General features: G+C 47.8%; 1 protein-coding gene across 5 annotated transcripts in view; it reads right to left on the bottom strand.

Moving 5' to 3' along the window:
• HYDIN (HYDIN axonemal central pair apparatus protein) overlaps positions 1-14060 on the bottom strand; it is a 286881-nt gene that overhangs the window by 88878 nt on the left and 183943 nt on the right. For all 5 annotated transcript variants that reach the window (XR_012647429.1, XR_012647430.1, XM_075008458.1 and 2 more), the window contains exons 36-37: positions 13700-13868; positions 9536-9739 (exon numbers count right to left, since the gene is read on the bottom strand). Coding sequence is in view for 3 of the 5 variants with exons in the window: in XM_075008458.1 (XP_074864559.1) it covers positions 9536-9739; positions 13700-13868 (373 nt within the window). In the remaining 2 variants the exon portion in view is untranslated. The remainder of the gene's footprint in view (positions 1-9535; positions 9740-13699; positions 13869-14060) is intronic.

The raw sequence follows: 14060 nt of genomic DNA, 5'->3' as shown, positions 1-14060 counted from the left end.
CACAAACACCCCATTATCAAATCAAAAAGCAGTCAAGTAGCACTTTAAAGACTAGCAAAATAGTTTATCAGGTGAGCTTTCGTGGGACAGACCCACTTCTTCAGACCATGGGTCTGTCCCACAAAAGCTCACCTAATAAACTATTTTGCTAGTCTTTAAAGTGCTACTTGACTACTTTTTGATTTGATAGTGTACAGCATGGGTGTCCAACCTTTTGGCTTGCCTGGGCCGCACTGAGTGAAGAGGAATTGTCTTGGGCCGCATATAAAATATATAATATAGTTAATGTATACAAATCACATAATAATGTTAAAAGTTTATGATCTTGTGGGGCCGCATTACTAGCTGTCCAGGGCCGCATGTGGCCCGCTGGCTGGACACGCCTGGTGTATAGACTAGCATGGCTTCCTCTCTGTTCCCATCATCAAACTGCACCACAGGACATGACACCACAGTGACTGCCTTGCAGCAGCTGCGGTTTGACCCCAAAGGGTATGAAGTATAATTATCAGGCACATAACAACCAGCATTTAGTGGAGTCCTAGCACGGGGGTGTGAATATATTCACCAAGCAAATCATCTGCTACAGATCGGGACTGCAGAGGCCCTGTAGGAATCTGCTACAGGTTAAGGGTCTCCAGAACAGAGGAGTTTTCCTCTTTTGCTCAGCAAAATGGTTAGGAAAACTGCACAGGGACTGTGCAAATTATTTTCGTGGACTTCTATGAACTGACTGCAGTGTTTGCTAACTATCACTTACTTCTTTACTGCTCCCATTGATGCTGTACATCTTGGCCTGTGGCACTGGAAGCAGATACCACACATCTGACAGTGACAGAGCTGCCCTTGTTGGAATGCTTTGCATTGCCAGGTAGGAGACCCACACTGGAACCCTGGTGGTGGTCTCAATCCCCAGGTGTCCAGAGCTGAGCCTGATGGTGAACCAGGTGCTGGACAGGGAAAAGCACCTGCCACAGCTCAGCAGTGACCTTCCTGCTCAGCACAGAAGTGGTGATATGAGAGAGTGATGAGGAAGTGCAGTGACAGTGGTTCTTTGAGATGTGTCCCCCTGTGGGTGCTCCACTCTGGGTGCCGGTGTGTCCTTCCGCTTGTGCTCAGAGATTCTTCTATAGCCATGGTTTCCTGTGCTGCGCATGTGCAGAAGCGCCTCCTCATGCTCTCCGGTGCATGCACCGTGCAGGCTCCTCCGTTCCTTCTCTACCTGACAATTACAGCAGGATGCTCCAAAGCAGGGGAAGGAGGAATAGAAGTGGAGCACCCCTGGGGACACACATCTTAAAGAACCATCATTACTGCACAAGGTGAGTAAATTCCTCTTCTTCTTGTAGTATCCCCATGGATGCCCCACTCTGGATGACTATAAAGCAGTAGTTGCAGAATGGAGGTGGGTTTGGAGCTCAGTCACTACCACTGTGACAGTACAACTTGGCCCACTTGGATGGAAGAGGCAATGTTAGATGAGAGAGTGTAGTGCCAGGCAAACATGTTACTGGAAGACTACATGGCTGCCCTACAAATGTCTGTGAGAGATACATTGTTGAGGAAAGCGCAAGTGGAAGACATGGCCTGGATTGAGTGGACTGTGGAAAGGTCCAAAGGGGGGGCCCTGATACTGATAGTGGGAGTGCCCCATTGTAAAACCAAGGAAAGTTCTGAGTGTTAGATGGATGGTGATATGAAAACACGCATCCTGCAGATCAAGGGCTGAGAGCCAGTTGTTTTTGTCTATGGCCAGAATAATGGTAGCAAGAGTCACCATCTTGAAATGTCTGTAAAGGATGTACTTGTTGAGATGTCTGACGTCCAAAACTGGTCTCCATCCCCTGCTCTTCTAGAGTGAGGTAGTAGGTGGACTAGAACCCCCCTACCCCAGAATTCCTTGGGGACAGGCTTGACCACCCCCAAACTGAGGATGTGTTGGACCTCCTGGTCGAGGAGATTCTCATGAGAAGGGTCCCTGAGGAGGAATGGGGAGCAGGGCAGATAGGGGGCTTGGAGGTGAAGGGGGTGGAATATCCTTTTTCCACCAGTTCCAAGACCCATTTGTTTGTGGTGATGGCCTTCCACTGACACAGAAAGGGGCAGAGGCAGTGATGGAATGGTTGAATGGTGCCCTGTTGGAAGTTACGGATCAGACTCTCGATCAAACCCTCAAAATTGCTGCTTTGAGGTCTGAGTGTAGGATGCCAAGGGTTGTTGGCCCTGATGCTGCCTGCCTGAATGATGGCACTACGGTCTGTGCCTCTGGTGTTACCGCTGGAACTGGGGCTGCAGCTTAGACTGTTGATACTAGACCCACGGGTGTTGAAATGGGGAGTACTGGGCATGTTTGGTTGGGGGCGTATACATCCCTAAGGTATGCAGCATTGTCCTAGAGTCCTTCATGGAGTGAGGAACCTCATCTGTTTTGTCAGCAAACAGATGCTGGCAGTTGAATGGAAGGTGTTTGACTTTATGCTGGAGTTCTTTTGGCACCCCCAAGGGGATAAGCCAAGAGTTATGGTGCCCAACTACCGCTGAGGTGGTGACACATGCTGCCATGTCAGCTATATCCATGGCCAACTGCATAGCCATGCTGGTGATGGTGGATCTTTAATGATGCTGGACAGTGTCTGGTGCTGGTGTTCCGGTAATGCCGGGATAAGTTCCTGCATCTTGGAATAGTTCTGGAAATCATAATCTGCCAGCATGGCCGTATAATTAGTGGTGCAGAGGAGAAGGATGCTGGAGGAGTACACCTTACAATCCATGATGTCCCATTTTTTAATTGTTTTTATCTTGGGGTGTGGATCTAAAGGATTTTGTATTGTTCTGGACCAGGTCCACTACTAGAGAATTATGAGATGGGTGAGTGAACAGAAACTCAGAGTTCTGGGGTGTAACAAAATATTTCCTGTCCGCCCATTTGCTGATGGGGGTGATGGACGCTGGGGTTCGCCTTTTGGGGGAGCCCCATACTGGTTGTCTCTTTCTTATAGTTTTGTTTCTCTTCTGCCCTTTAAGGCGGCACTAAAAATATCTGAGGGAACTATCTGAAGAAAGGTAAAAATGGATAATGACAAGTCTACTGCCAAGTCAGCTGTTGTGACTTCAAGTTGTTTGCCTTCAAGTTGTTCAGGACAGTCAAAACCAAAAGGGACTGTGAAGAACTACAAAAAGATCTCAGCAAACTGAGTGATTGGGCAGCAAAATGGCAAATGAAATTTAACATGAGTAAGTGTAAGGTAATGCACATTGGAAAAAATAACCCAAATTACACGTACAACATGATGGGGTCAAATTTAGCTACGACAGATCAGGAAAGGGATCTTGGAGTTATAGTGGATAGTTCTCTGAAGACATCCACGCAGTGTGCAGCGGCAGTTAGTAAAGCAAATAGGATGTTAGGAATTATTAAAAAAAGGATAGATAATAAGACAAAAAGATATCATACTTCCCCTATATAAAACTATGGTACGCCCACATCTTGAGTACTGTGTGCAGATGTGGTCTCCTCACCTCAAAAAAGATATATTGGCATTAGAAAAGGTACAGAAAAGGGCGACTAAGATGATTAGGGGTTTGGAACGGGTCCCATATGTGGAGAGGCTAGAGAGACTGGGACTTTTCAGTCTGGAAAAGAGATGATTGAGGGGTGATATGATAGAGGTATATAAAATAATGAATGGTGTGGAGAAAGTGAACATAGAAAAATTATTTACCTTTTCCCATAATGCAAGAACTAGGGGACGCCAAATGAAATTGATGGGTAGTAGGTTCAAAACTAATAAAAGGAAATTTTTCTTCCCACAGCGCACAGTCAACCTGTGGAACTCCTTGCCGGAGGAGGCTGTGAAGGCCAGGACTCTATGAGGGTTTAAAAAAGAGCTCAATAAATTTTTGCAGGTTAGGTCCATAAATGGCTATTAGCCAGGGGTAAAGTATGGTGCCCTAGCCTTCAGTACAAGGGCAGGAGATAAATCACTTGATCGTTGTCTTCTGTTCTCCTTCTCTGGGGCACCTGGCATTGGCCACTGTCGGCAGACGGGATACTGGGCTGGATGGACCTTTGGTCTGACCCAGTATGGCCATTCTTATGTGACCTGCACAGCATGAGCCATGTTTGTCTTCCTCCCAGTAGACAGAAGGCATTTTGTATGTACCAAGTGCAAGCTGGTTGCCATCTTGGAAGAGAAGGTTAGAAGACTTGAGGTGCAAATATCAACACTCCGGACCATCAGAGAAGGTGAAGACTTCATTGACAAAAGGCAGAATTTAATACTACAAGCCCAACAAGCTGAGCAGCCAGTGAAGGCAATGCTAAACAAGGAAGAAAACTGGAAAAATGTAACCTCAAGGAAAAGAAAGCCAGTTCAGGTATCTCCTATTCCGGTGTAGGTAAGCAACTGCTTTCAGGCTCTCTGCCTGAGTGATTCAGTGGAGAATGCTGTGGCAGAGACCTCATAGGGACAGGATCTGAAGACCCCACTGACTGGAAGCCATGGGAGGCATAGTCCTAGGGATGTGGATTCTCCAACCACCCTCCACAAGAGAAGAAGATGGGTGGTGGCCGTTGGATACTCCCTCCTAAGAGGGACCGAGTCATCTATCTGTTGTCCAGACCTGGAATCTTGGGAAGTTTGCTGTTTACCAGGAGCTAGAATCCAGGATGTGAGGGAGTCTCCTCCAAAAACTCATCTAACCTGTGGATTATTACCCTTTCCTGCTCCTCCATGTAGGAATTAATGACACAGCCAAGAATGAACTTGAGTGGATCACTGAGGAATATATAGCTCTGGGAAGAAAGATCAAGGAATATGGAGTGCAAGTGGTGTTCTCATCCATCCTTCCCTTTGAAGGAAGGGGACCAGGTAGAGATCATCAAATCATGGAGGTAAATGTATGGTTGCGCAGGTGATGTTGGAGAGAGAGATTTGGTTTCTTTGACCATGGGACTCTGTTTCAGGAACAAGGATTGCTAGGAAGGGATGGGATCTACTTAACAAAGAGAGGAAAGAGCATCTCTGCAGGCAGGATTGCAAACCTAGTGAGAGGGGCTTTAACCTAGGTTCACTGGGGGACAAAGACACAAGCCCTGAGGTAAGTGGGGAAGGAGAAACAACAAAGGAGGACCCCTGATACAAAAGGAGAAGGTAGGCCAATTAGCTAACTAAGGTGTTTGTACAGAAATGCAAGACACCTGGGAAACAGGAAGAATTAGAGATCCTGGCACAGTCAAAGTAGTATGAGGTGATTGGAATAACAGAGACTTGGTGGGATGACTCACGTAACTGGAGCACTGTCATGAAAGGGTATAAACTGTTCAGGAAGGAAATGCAGGGGAGAAAAGGAGGAGGAGTTGTAACGTATGTGAGATCAGTATCATTGTTCAGAGCTGGAGTATATGGAGGGAGAAAAGCCAGTTGCGGGTTTTTGTGTTAAGCTTAGAATCGGTAACAACAGAGGTGATATTGTGGTTGGTGCCTGCTATAGACCGCGAGATGGGGTAGATGAGGATATCTTCAGACAACTAAGAGAAGCTTCCAAATCACAGGCCCTGGTTCTCATTGGAGACTTTAATCACCCTGACATTTGTTGGGAGACCAATACAGCAGCACACAGACAATCCAGGAAATTTCTGGAGAATGTTGGGGATAACTTCCTGGTACAAGTGCTGAAGAAACCAAGCAGAGGCCATGTGCAGCTTGACCTGTTCTCAAACAGGGAAGAACCAGTAGGAGAAATAGAAGTGACTGGCAACTTGGGCTGTAGTGACCATGAGATGGTAGATTTCAGGATCCTGACAAAAGGAAGAAAGGTGAGCAGTAAAATACAGACCCTTGATTTCAGAAGAGCAGACTTTGACTCCCTGAAAGAACTGGTAGGATCCCTTGGGAAACAGATATGAAGGGGAAAGGAGCTCAGGAGAACTGACAGTATTTTCAAGAAGTCTTATTGAAGGCACAGGAAGAAACCATCCTGATGCACAGTAGGAAAATCAAACATTGTAGGCAACAGCTTGGCTTAACAGAGAAATCCTTGGTGAGCTCAAACTCAAAAGGGACGCATATAAGAAGTGGAAACTTGGATAGATGACTAAGGAGGAGTATAAATATGTTGTTGAGGAATGCCAGGGAGTAATCAGGACAGTGAGAGTACAACTGGAATTATAGCTAGCAAGGAATGTAAAGGGTAAGCAGAAGGGTTTCTACAGGCATGTTAACAATAGGAGGGTGATCAGAGAGGGTGTGGGCCCATTACTGGGTGACAGAGGTAACCTAGTGACAGACGATGCAGGAACAGCTGAAGTGCTTAATGCTTTTTTTGGCTCAGTCTTCACAGACAAGATCAGTTCCCAACCTACAGCACTAGGCAATGCAGTATGGGAAGGAGGCGGGCAGCCCTCGGTGGGGAAAGAACAGGTTAAGAACAACTTAGAAAAGCTAGTGGTACACAGATCCACGGGTCCGGATTTAAGGCATCCAAAGGCACTGAGGGAATTGGCAGATGTCACTGCAGACCCTTTGTCCATTATCTTTGAAAACTTGTGGTGATTAAGAGAGATTCCGGATGATTGGAAAAAGGCAAATATAGAGGCCATCTTAAAAAAAGGAAAGGAGGACAATCCAGGGAACTATAGACCCCTCAGCCTTACCTCAGTCCCAGGAAAAATCATGGAGGGGATCCTCAGCGAAAATATTTTGGAGCACTTGGAAAAGGGGAAAGCAATCAAGAGTAGTCAACATGGATTCACCAAGGCCAAGTTGTGCCTGACCAATGTGATTTGCTTTTACGATTAGGTAACTGGCTCTGTGGACATGGGGAAGTCGATAGATGTTACATACCTTGACTTTAGCAAAGCATTTGACACAGTCTGCAACAACATTCTTGGCCACAAGTTAAGTAAGTGTGGATTGGATCCATGGACTGTAAGATGGATAGAAAGCTGGGTTGATGGATGAGCCCAACGGGTAGTGGTCAATGGCTCAATATCTATTTAGTGGTTGGTTTCAAGTGGAGAGCCCTAAGGACTGGTTCTAGGGCTAGTGCTGTTCAACATCTTTATTAATGACCTGGATGAGGTGATGGATTGCATCCTCAGCAAATTTGCAGATGACACTAAGATAGGGGGTCGGGTAGATATATTGTAGGGTAGGGATAGGGTCCAGAGTGACCTAAACAAATTGGAGGATTGAGCCAAAGGAAATTTTATATGGTTCAACAAGGACAACTGCAGAGTCCTGCACTTGGGATAGAAGAATCCCAAGCACGGTTACAGTCTGGGGACCGACTGACTAAGTAACAGTGCAGCAGAAAAGGACCTGGGGATTACAGTGAATGAGAAGCTGGACATGGGTCAACAGTGTGCTTTTGTAGCCAAGAATGCTAACGGCATATCGGGGTGCATTAGGAGAAGCATTTCCAGCAGATCTAGAGAAGTTATTATTCCCCTCTACTTAGCACTGGTGAGGCCACATCTGCATCCAGTTCTGGGCCTCCCAGTGTAGAAAGAATGTGGAAACATTGGAGAGGGTTCAGCGGAAAGCAATGAAAATGATTAAGGGACTGGAGGACATGACTTATGAGGAGAGGCTGAGAGATCTGGGCTTTAGTTTGCAGAAGAGAAGAGTGAAGGGCGATTTAATAGCAGCCTTCAACTTCCTGAAAGGGGGCTCTAAAGAGGATGGAGAGAGACTGTTTTCAATGGTGACAGACAGCACAGACAGCAGAACAAGGAGCAAAGCTCTGAAGTTACAGAGGGAGAGGTGTAGGTTGGATATTAGGAAAGACTATTTCACCAAGAAGGTAGTGAAGCACTGGAATGCGTTACTGAGACAGATGGTGGAATCTCCATCTCTGGAGGTTTTTAAGTCCTGGTTTGGTATAGTCATGGCTGGGATGATTTAGTTGGGATTGACCCTGCTCTAGGCAGGGGGCTGGACTAGATGACCTCCTGAGGTCCCTTCTAGCCCTAGGATTCTATGATAAGGTCATGGCTGGGTCCACGATGGCCTCATCCGTAGGTAACACCACCCTAGAGAATGGCACTACTACTTCACTGGGACTGCTTGAGTGTCCTTGTCCAAGACTGTGTCACATGGTGGAAGATGTCCTGAAACGACAGAGCATCATCAGTGGAAGGTGGCGACCTAGAAAGCACTGCATCATCTGGTGACGAGGAGGATGGGTGCAGAGGGGAGGCCCCTTCCCCTTCAGAGGAAGGCCCTTCAGTACCCGGGTGTATGGATGGAGGGAACTTTTCCGTGGGTGGTCATGGCAAATATAGGCATGGTCCTGGCACTGAGGTCAGTGCTGGCTGAGAATGTTGGTCTTTGCCGGTTTTGACCACAAGGACTACTGTTGTTCCAGGTGGCAGGAATGGTGAGCAAACCATGGAGGAGGAGGATGGTATGGCAGAGCGGCCAGAACCAGTGGGGCATCCTACCAGCGATGCACAGGGCTTGACTGTTGTGAAGGGAATACAGTGGCACCACGAGATCTAGTACCCAGTGTCAGGGGTCTGGTCTGAGAGGCAAATGACGACGCTGAATGGTGGGATCGGCATGGTGAAGCCTGTGGTCAAGGTGATGAACAGTGCTGGCAATGTGGTGCCATCATAGGTAGGCGACTGGTCGGTACCGACATCAGTGCCAGTCCTTGCGATACAGAGAGCGTAGATGATGCCCTGCGCCTGTGGTGATGCCACACCATCTCCCCTTGTGATTGAGGGTTATCTGCTTCAGACTTGCGTGAAGCACTCAGTTGCGGGGAATGTGAGCGGTGCTGTTTTCTAGCAGCGTGGCTGGAGGCATAGACACTGGAGCGGTCTGCTTTGCCTTTGCTGGTGCTGGGCTTGCTAGCGTGAGGATGCACTGACACCCAGAGCGGAGCACCCACAGGGACGGTATTCAAAGAAGAAGCAGGAGTTTCACATGGCCCCTCAGAGTCATTGGCAAGGTACGCCATGAGGAGGAGGGGAGTTAACAAGGAGAGAATGGAAGGACTGGGAGGGGGCATCTGAGAGTCTAGGGACCGTGTCCGGGAAAAGAAAAAGATCCCAGATTATGTTATGTGGGTGCAAACCTGCAGATCTAACAGGCTGCACATCTTGCACAACCAGAGAACCAAACCCTGCTCTGCTTGCACAGCGATAGACGAGCATGGATGCTGTAGGATGTGTGGGTTGCTGCAGAATGAGGGGGAAGGCAGGGTTGTAAGAGCTTGCTCAGAGGACCCCCTGGTTTCTGTGCACAGTGAAGCTTGGAGAGGCCAGGCAGGGTGGACCAGGCTGGGATTGGTGAAACGATTGCCCCACTGATCCACTGGCCAACACCCTCATGACCCTCCAGCCCAGCAACATGGGGTTGACACGAAGGAGGGGATTTTCAGACCTGGTGACTTTCAGTATGTGAGATGTGAGCATGCTCCAGAGGCCAAATCTGCAAAGGAACAATTGGTGGAATACACAAATCCTCTATTAGTGTAATTCCCTCCTCGATGGATGGTGAACTGTTGCAGAGGAGGGAGTGGTTACCTGGCCCCTGTCCTTTTTCAGGACCTTCCTCCTCCTCCTCCTCTTCTTCCTCATGCTCAAATTTAGACTCCATCTTGTCAGAACGGCTTTCCTCAAAAACCGAGATAGAGGGAAAGATATTGGTACAGGTGGAGCCAGTGTGCATGGTCCCAGAAGGGATTCGCTTTACTCTGTTCTCAGAGAGAGACAGGTTCTCTTCATCGTCTGGAAGAGGAGGGAGGAGAGCAGAGCATGAATATAAAAAGGAAGTGGTACATGGCTATTCACCATTTCACATCTGTTACTGCCTCGCTGTAACAAGCGGGCTCAGGCATTGCCTAAGCCACATACAGCCCACCACACCTGGGGAAATTTCTCCTCACACAACCTGTGGCTTTCCCTCAAATGGATCTCTTTGACTAGGTACTCTTTATGTTGTAAGATTGGTCACTCACGTAATATGATTCCCGCCTGAGGATTAGATGACAAACTTTCACAGCTGGAGAACAGCTAGCACAACATGATGAACAGCAAACAACACCTTTTGCAGCAGGGATTTTTGGTCAAATGTTCACGTCTACTATCATGAATAAATCCAGGGAAAGGTTTAACCTTTACAGAGGCAACTCTCTGCAGGAGGCAGTCAACTAAGCCAAATCAGAGGAAGAGAAATTATTTTAAACTGGGAACAACTGATATTTGAGGGGGTCTTTGTCTGGGTCTCTACTGGGAGCAGGGAGAGACCAAAAATGCTGGAACGAATCCAGTAAATCTCCCCACCATCTCATAACCAGTACATAGGTATGTAAGTAGAAAGGAAATGTTTAATTAGATGCGATCAGGTTATGGTTATTTTGAAAATGGTATGGACTTCTTCAGGTTCTCTGGCTAATGATTTGTTTCACTCCCCTGTGCTCTGTAACTTCTAAACCTGCATCCCAGGGAAGTAGTTCTCTGTGCTGCAACTGAAATGTATTAGTTGTTTTCTCTCATTTTGTGAATAAATTACCTTTCTTAAGGCAATGATTTGATCTCTGTGTCCTAGAGAAGAGTTTGTATATATTCATGCCTTAGACTGAAAGGTCAGCTATCAGATTATGGCTCTTTGTTTCCAAGCTCTCTTCTAAAGGAAAGTTAACAGCTTGTGGCACTGGGAGACATCCCAAGTGTGTCTTCCAGTTGGGTGGTGGCTGTGACTAACCTGACCCCCTCCCTCAACCCAAGAAGCAGAGAATCTGTGACCTTGGCCAGGTTTTTTAAACTGAGCCAGTAGAGGAAAGGTGTTTTTAAGGTTTTTGTGGGACCCCACTTTCTGCACTCGTGTCAGAGTGGGGAGGCAGCCCTGACATCTACACATAAAACAACCTAACATGACAGCTACTTGCAGTAATTACTGTGGTTGTTATTAATCAGCTATGCCCTTCTTTCTGTCTGTGGGTGGTGCATGTCCTCACAAGAAGCGGTTCCACCCACTTAAGATGGGCATGAGCCTCAGCTTTCAGCTCTGTGCACAGTTAACACTCTCCACCAGCTGCTGAAGCCCAGCTGTCCTGGGGCTGTTGGATCCTTGCTACAGACCTGGGTGGATGCTACCCCAAGGCTGCCTGCTTGCCATTCCCTGCTGCTGTGCTCCCTGCAGGGGTTGGGACTAGACGATTTTAGGGAGCAGCCCCTGGAAAAGGAAAGAGGAATCTTGGTGTAACCAGGCTCCCTCTGGGGAGTGGGAAATCAGGACCCCAGGGTGCAGTCCCACTCTGAGCAGGGAATCCCAATGTGAGTGCAGCCTGGCAAGGGAGCTTAGGGCAGCTAGAATCTAGCTGAAGCCCCCCATACACCCAGCTTTCTTGGTTATTTCATGGACCCTGCCTGAAGCTGTGAAATTGACAAGAATGATTTGCAGTGTCCACAAGGACAATCTTGAATAACTGTACTGACATAAGCCCTATGCCTCTTGAGGAAGTGGAGTTGTCAGCACAGCAGGGCACTTTTATTGGAGGGAACAAGGCTGTAGCATGTATCCTGACAGGTTAGGTAGACATAAACTGCTTTATGTTGACTTAACACTGAAGTGTACACCAAGCCATAGGTCTGCAGCACTTCCATTCAGATTCATCAGTTGTCCAAGTATTCCCAAGTAATAAATAATGGAATTTCAGCAATAACAGCCAATCAAATCAGGGCTTTCATTTGCAAACATTCACACCAAGCTTTTTAAACTACCTAGCTCTACTTCCTGTACATGTTAGAGTTTGATTTATGGCCTAGAAAGGTTCACTGACCAAATGTACACAGCATATCAGTAAGTAAAATAGCAGCTAGGTACATAGAGAGAGCATGCTCAGAAATCTGACCTCATAGAATCTTAGAATCCTAGGGTTGTAAGGGACCTTAGGAGGTCACCCGTGCCTGTCAGCCTTTTCTGCTCTCATAACTAATTCCTGTGTATCAGACAGAAAGGAGGAATTTGGTGCACATGGAGCCATCAGAGACTGGCTGAGCTGAAACGCAATGCTCCTCCAGGTGTCAGCATAATGGGGAAATGTGTGCTGGATTGTAAAGCCTGCTGGCCTACAACGGTCATGCACTTGTAGAAGGGAAGTGACCCACAACCTGTGACTCCACACGATTCAGGGGCCTCTGCTGAGAGATGTGTTATGCCGTACCATGTTCTCTCGCCTGTATGGTGGGGGGCCCTAGATGAGAGGATCACAATGGCTCCTACTGGCCTTGGAACAGAAGTAAGTATCAAAGGTAGCAAAGGATAGGAACAGCTAGAGCCGCGGTGTCCAATATCGGAGGGGTAGCAGTGTTAGTCTGGATCTGTAACAGCAACGAAGGGTCCTGTGGCACCTTATAGACTAACAGAAAAGTTTTGAGCATGAGCTTTCGTGAGCACAGGAGTGAGTCTGTGCTCACGAAAGCTCATGCTCAAAACTTTTCTGTTAGTCTATAAGGCGCCACAGGACCCTTCGTTGGTGTCCAATATGGACCCCACTCACTACATGTGGTGAATAGGAGACCACATTGTGGTAAATGGGACTCTTGGACCGCAGATCTGGGGCTGGAACCCGAGCCCCTGCCACAGAACTCCCCAGAGCTTGGGGCTGGGGCTGGATCCCCAGCCCCTGCTGTGGGGCTCTCCAGAGCTTGGGGCTGGATCCTGAGCCCCTGCTGTAGGGCCCCCTCTGGAGAGTGGCACCGGGGCTGAAATCCAAGCTTCTGCTGAGGGGCTCCCAGGAGCTTGGGACCACGGCAAGATCCCCTGCAGTGGCTCTCCTACCCGTAATGGGGGATGCAGGGCAGAGGGATGGAGAGGCCTAGGCAGTGGTTTGGAGAATGTGGAAGTCAGGGCATGGGAGTGTTAGGGTGCGGGGGACCATGCTGCCCAAGTCCTGGGGCCGGTGGGAGACTGCTTTACCCCACTTCATTTATTAATGAAGCTATTGTAAATAGGACTATTGGAGACTTTTAACAGTATCACTGGCACTCGGACTGTATATAAAGGTCAAAAGGTCGTATTTTGGCACTCTGCCTCAGAAAGGATGCTGACTCTTGCGCTAGGGGGTACTTAGGTCTGCGGGAAGGCAGAGCACTTACTTCGAGTGGGAGAAGGGGTCGAATGTGGAGAATATGGAAAGATGACCACCACAAACGTGGCAATATTTCAATTTCTATTGGACACTGCTGAGCTAGACCTAGGTGGGCATGAGAATTATTCATGAAACTTCATGATTTGGCTCCTCCCTCTGGCTCCAGCATGACACACTGGGGTCTTCAGAGACAGAAGTCTAAAGGGCTGGAATCTGTTCTCCTTTTATGACAAAGGACTGCAAATGGGAAGTGACATCAGTGAAAACACTCTTGATTTACACTGAGCAGGTGGGGCCTGAGTCTCCTCTCATAGCACGAAAGTCAGAGTGACAATTCAGAGTCTATGGAGATTCGCCACCGTAAGTCACAGCAGTATGCAGAGTGCAGTTTGGGAACTGCTGGCTGATGCATAAAAGGACTGATATAGAAGGCCAGTTAATAAGAGTGTTTCCATGTGGATACCTCAGTTTCCCTCACCAGCGTTTTCACTTATATTTAGTCTTGGGGAAAATCCTACATGCAGCAAAGCTCAATGCCAGACAGTTCTGCTCCTTAAAAGTCTAGAACAAGCTGCCCTTTACTCAGAGTCCTCACCATTTTCTTGGCTCATTGCCTCCATCATTTTGGCCTTAGTTTGCTCATCCAGGATTCTCTTCTGGTCTTTGTAATACTCCAGCAGCTCTGGAGGCAGCTTCTCACCTGGGATGCGAGGGGGCAGCAGCAGGATGTTATGGGAATCATACCCCTTCATCAGCTGCAATATCTGTAGCCAAAAAGACATAGGACAAAAGGCATAGGACATGCTTCCAGTAAACATTTCCTCCTCCCTTAGGGTAGCACAGAGAGAGCCCAGAGGCCTCTCAAATTCTCCCTTCTTTCTCCTCTCCCTCTCCCACAAAGACTGTGCATTGTGAAGACCTCCCTTCTAACCAAGCTGGGATGGCCCCATGCCTCT

Source organism: Carettochelys insculpta, chromosome 14 (genome assembly GCF_033958435.1).
Source record: "Carettochelys insculpta isolate YL-2023 chromosome 14, ASM3395843v1, whole genome shotgun sequence".
NCBI lineage: Eukaryota > Metazoa > Chordata > Testudines > Carettochelyidae > Carettochelys > Carettochelys insculpta.
This window is presented reverse-complemented; position numbering and strand designations above follow the sequence as displayed.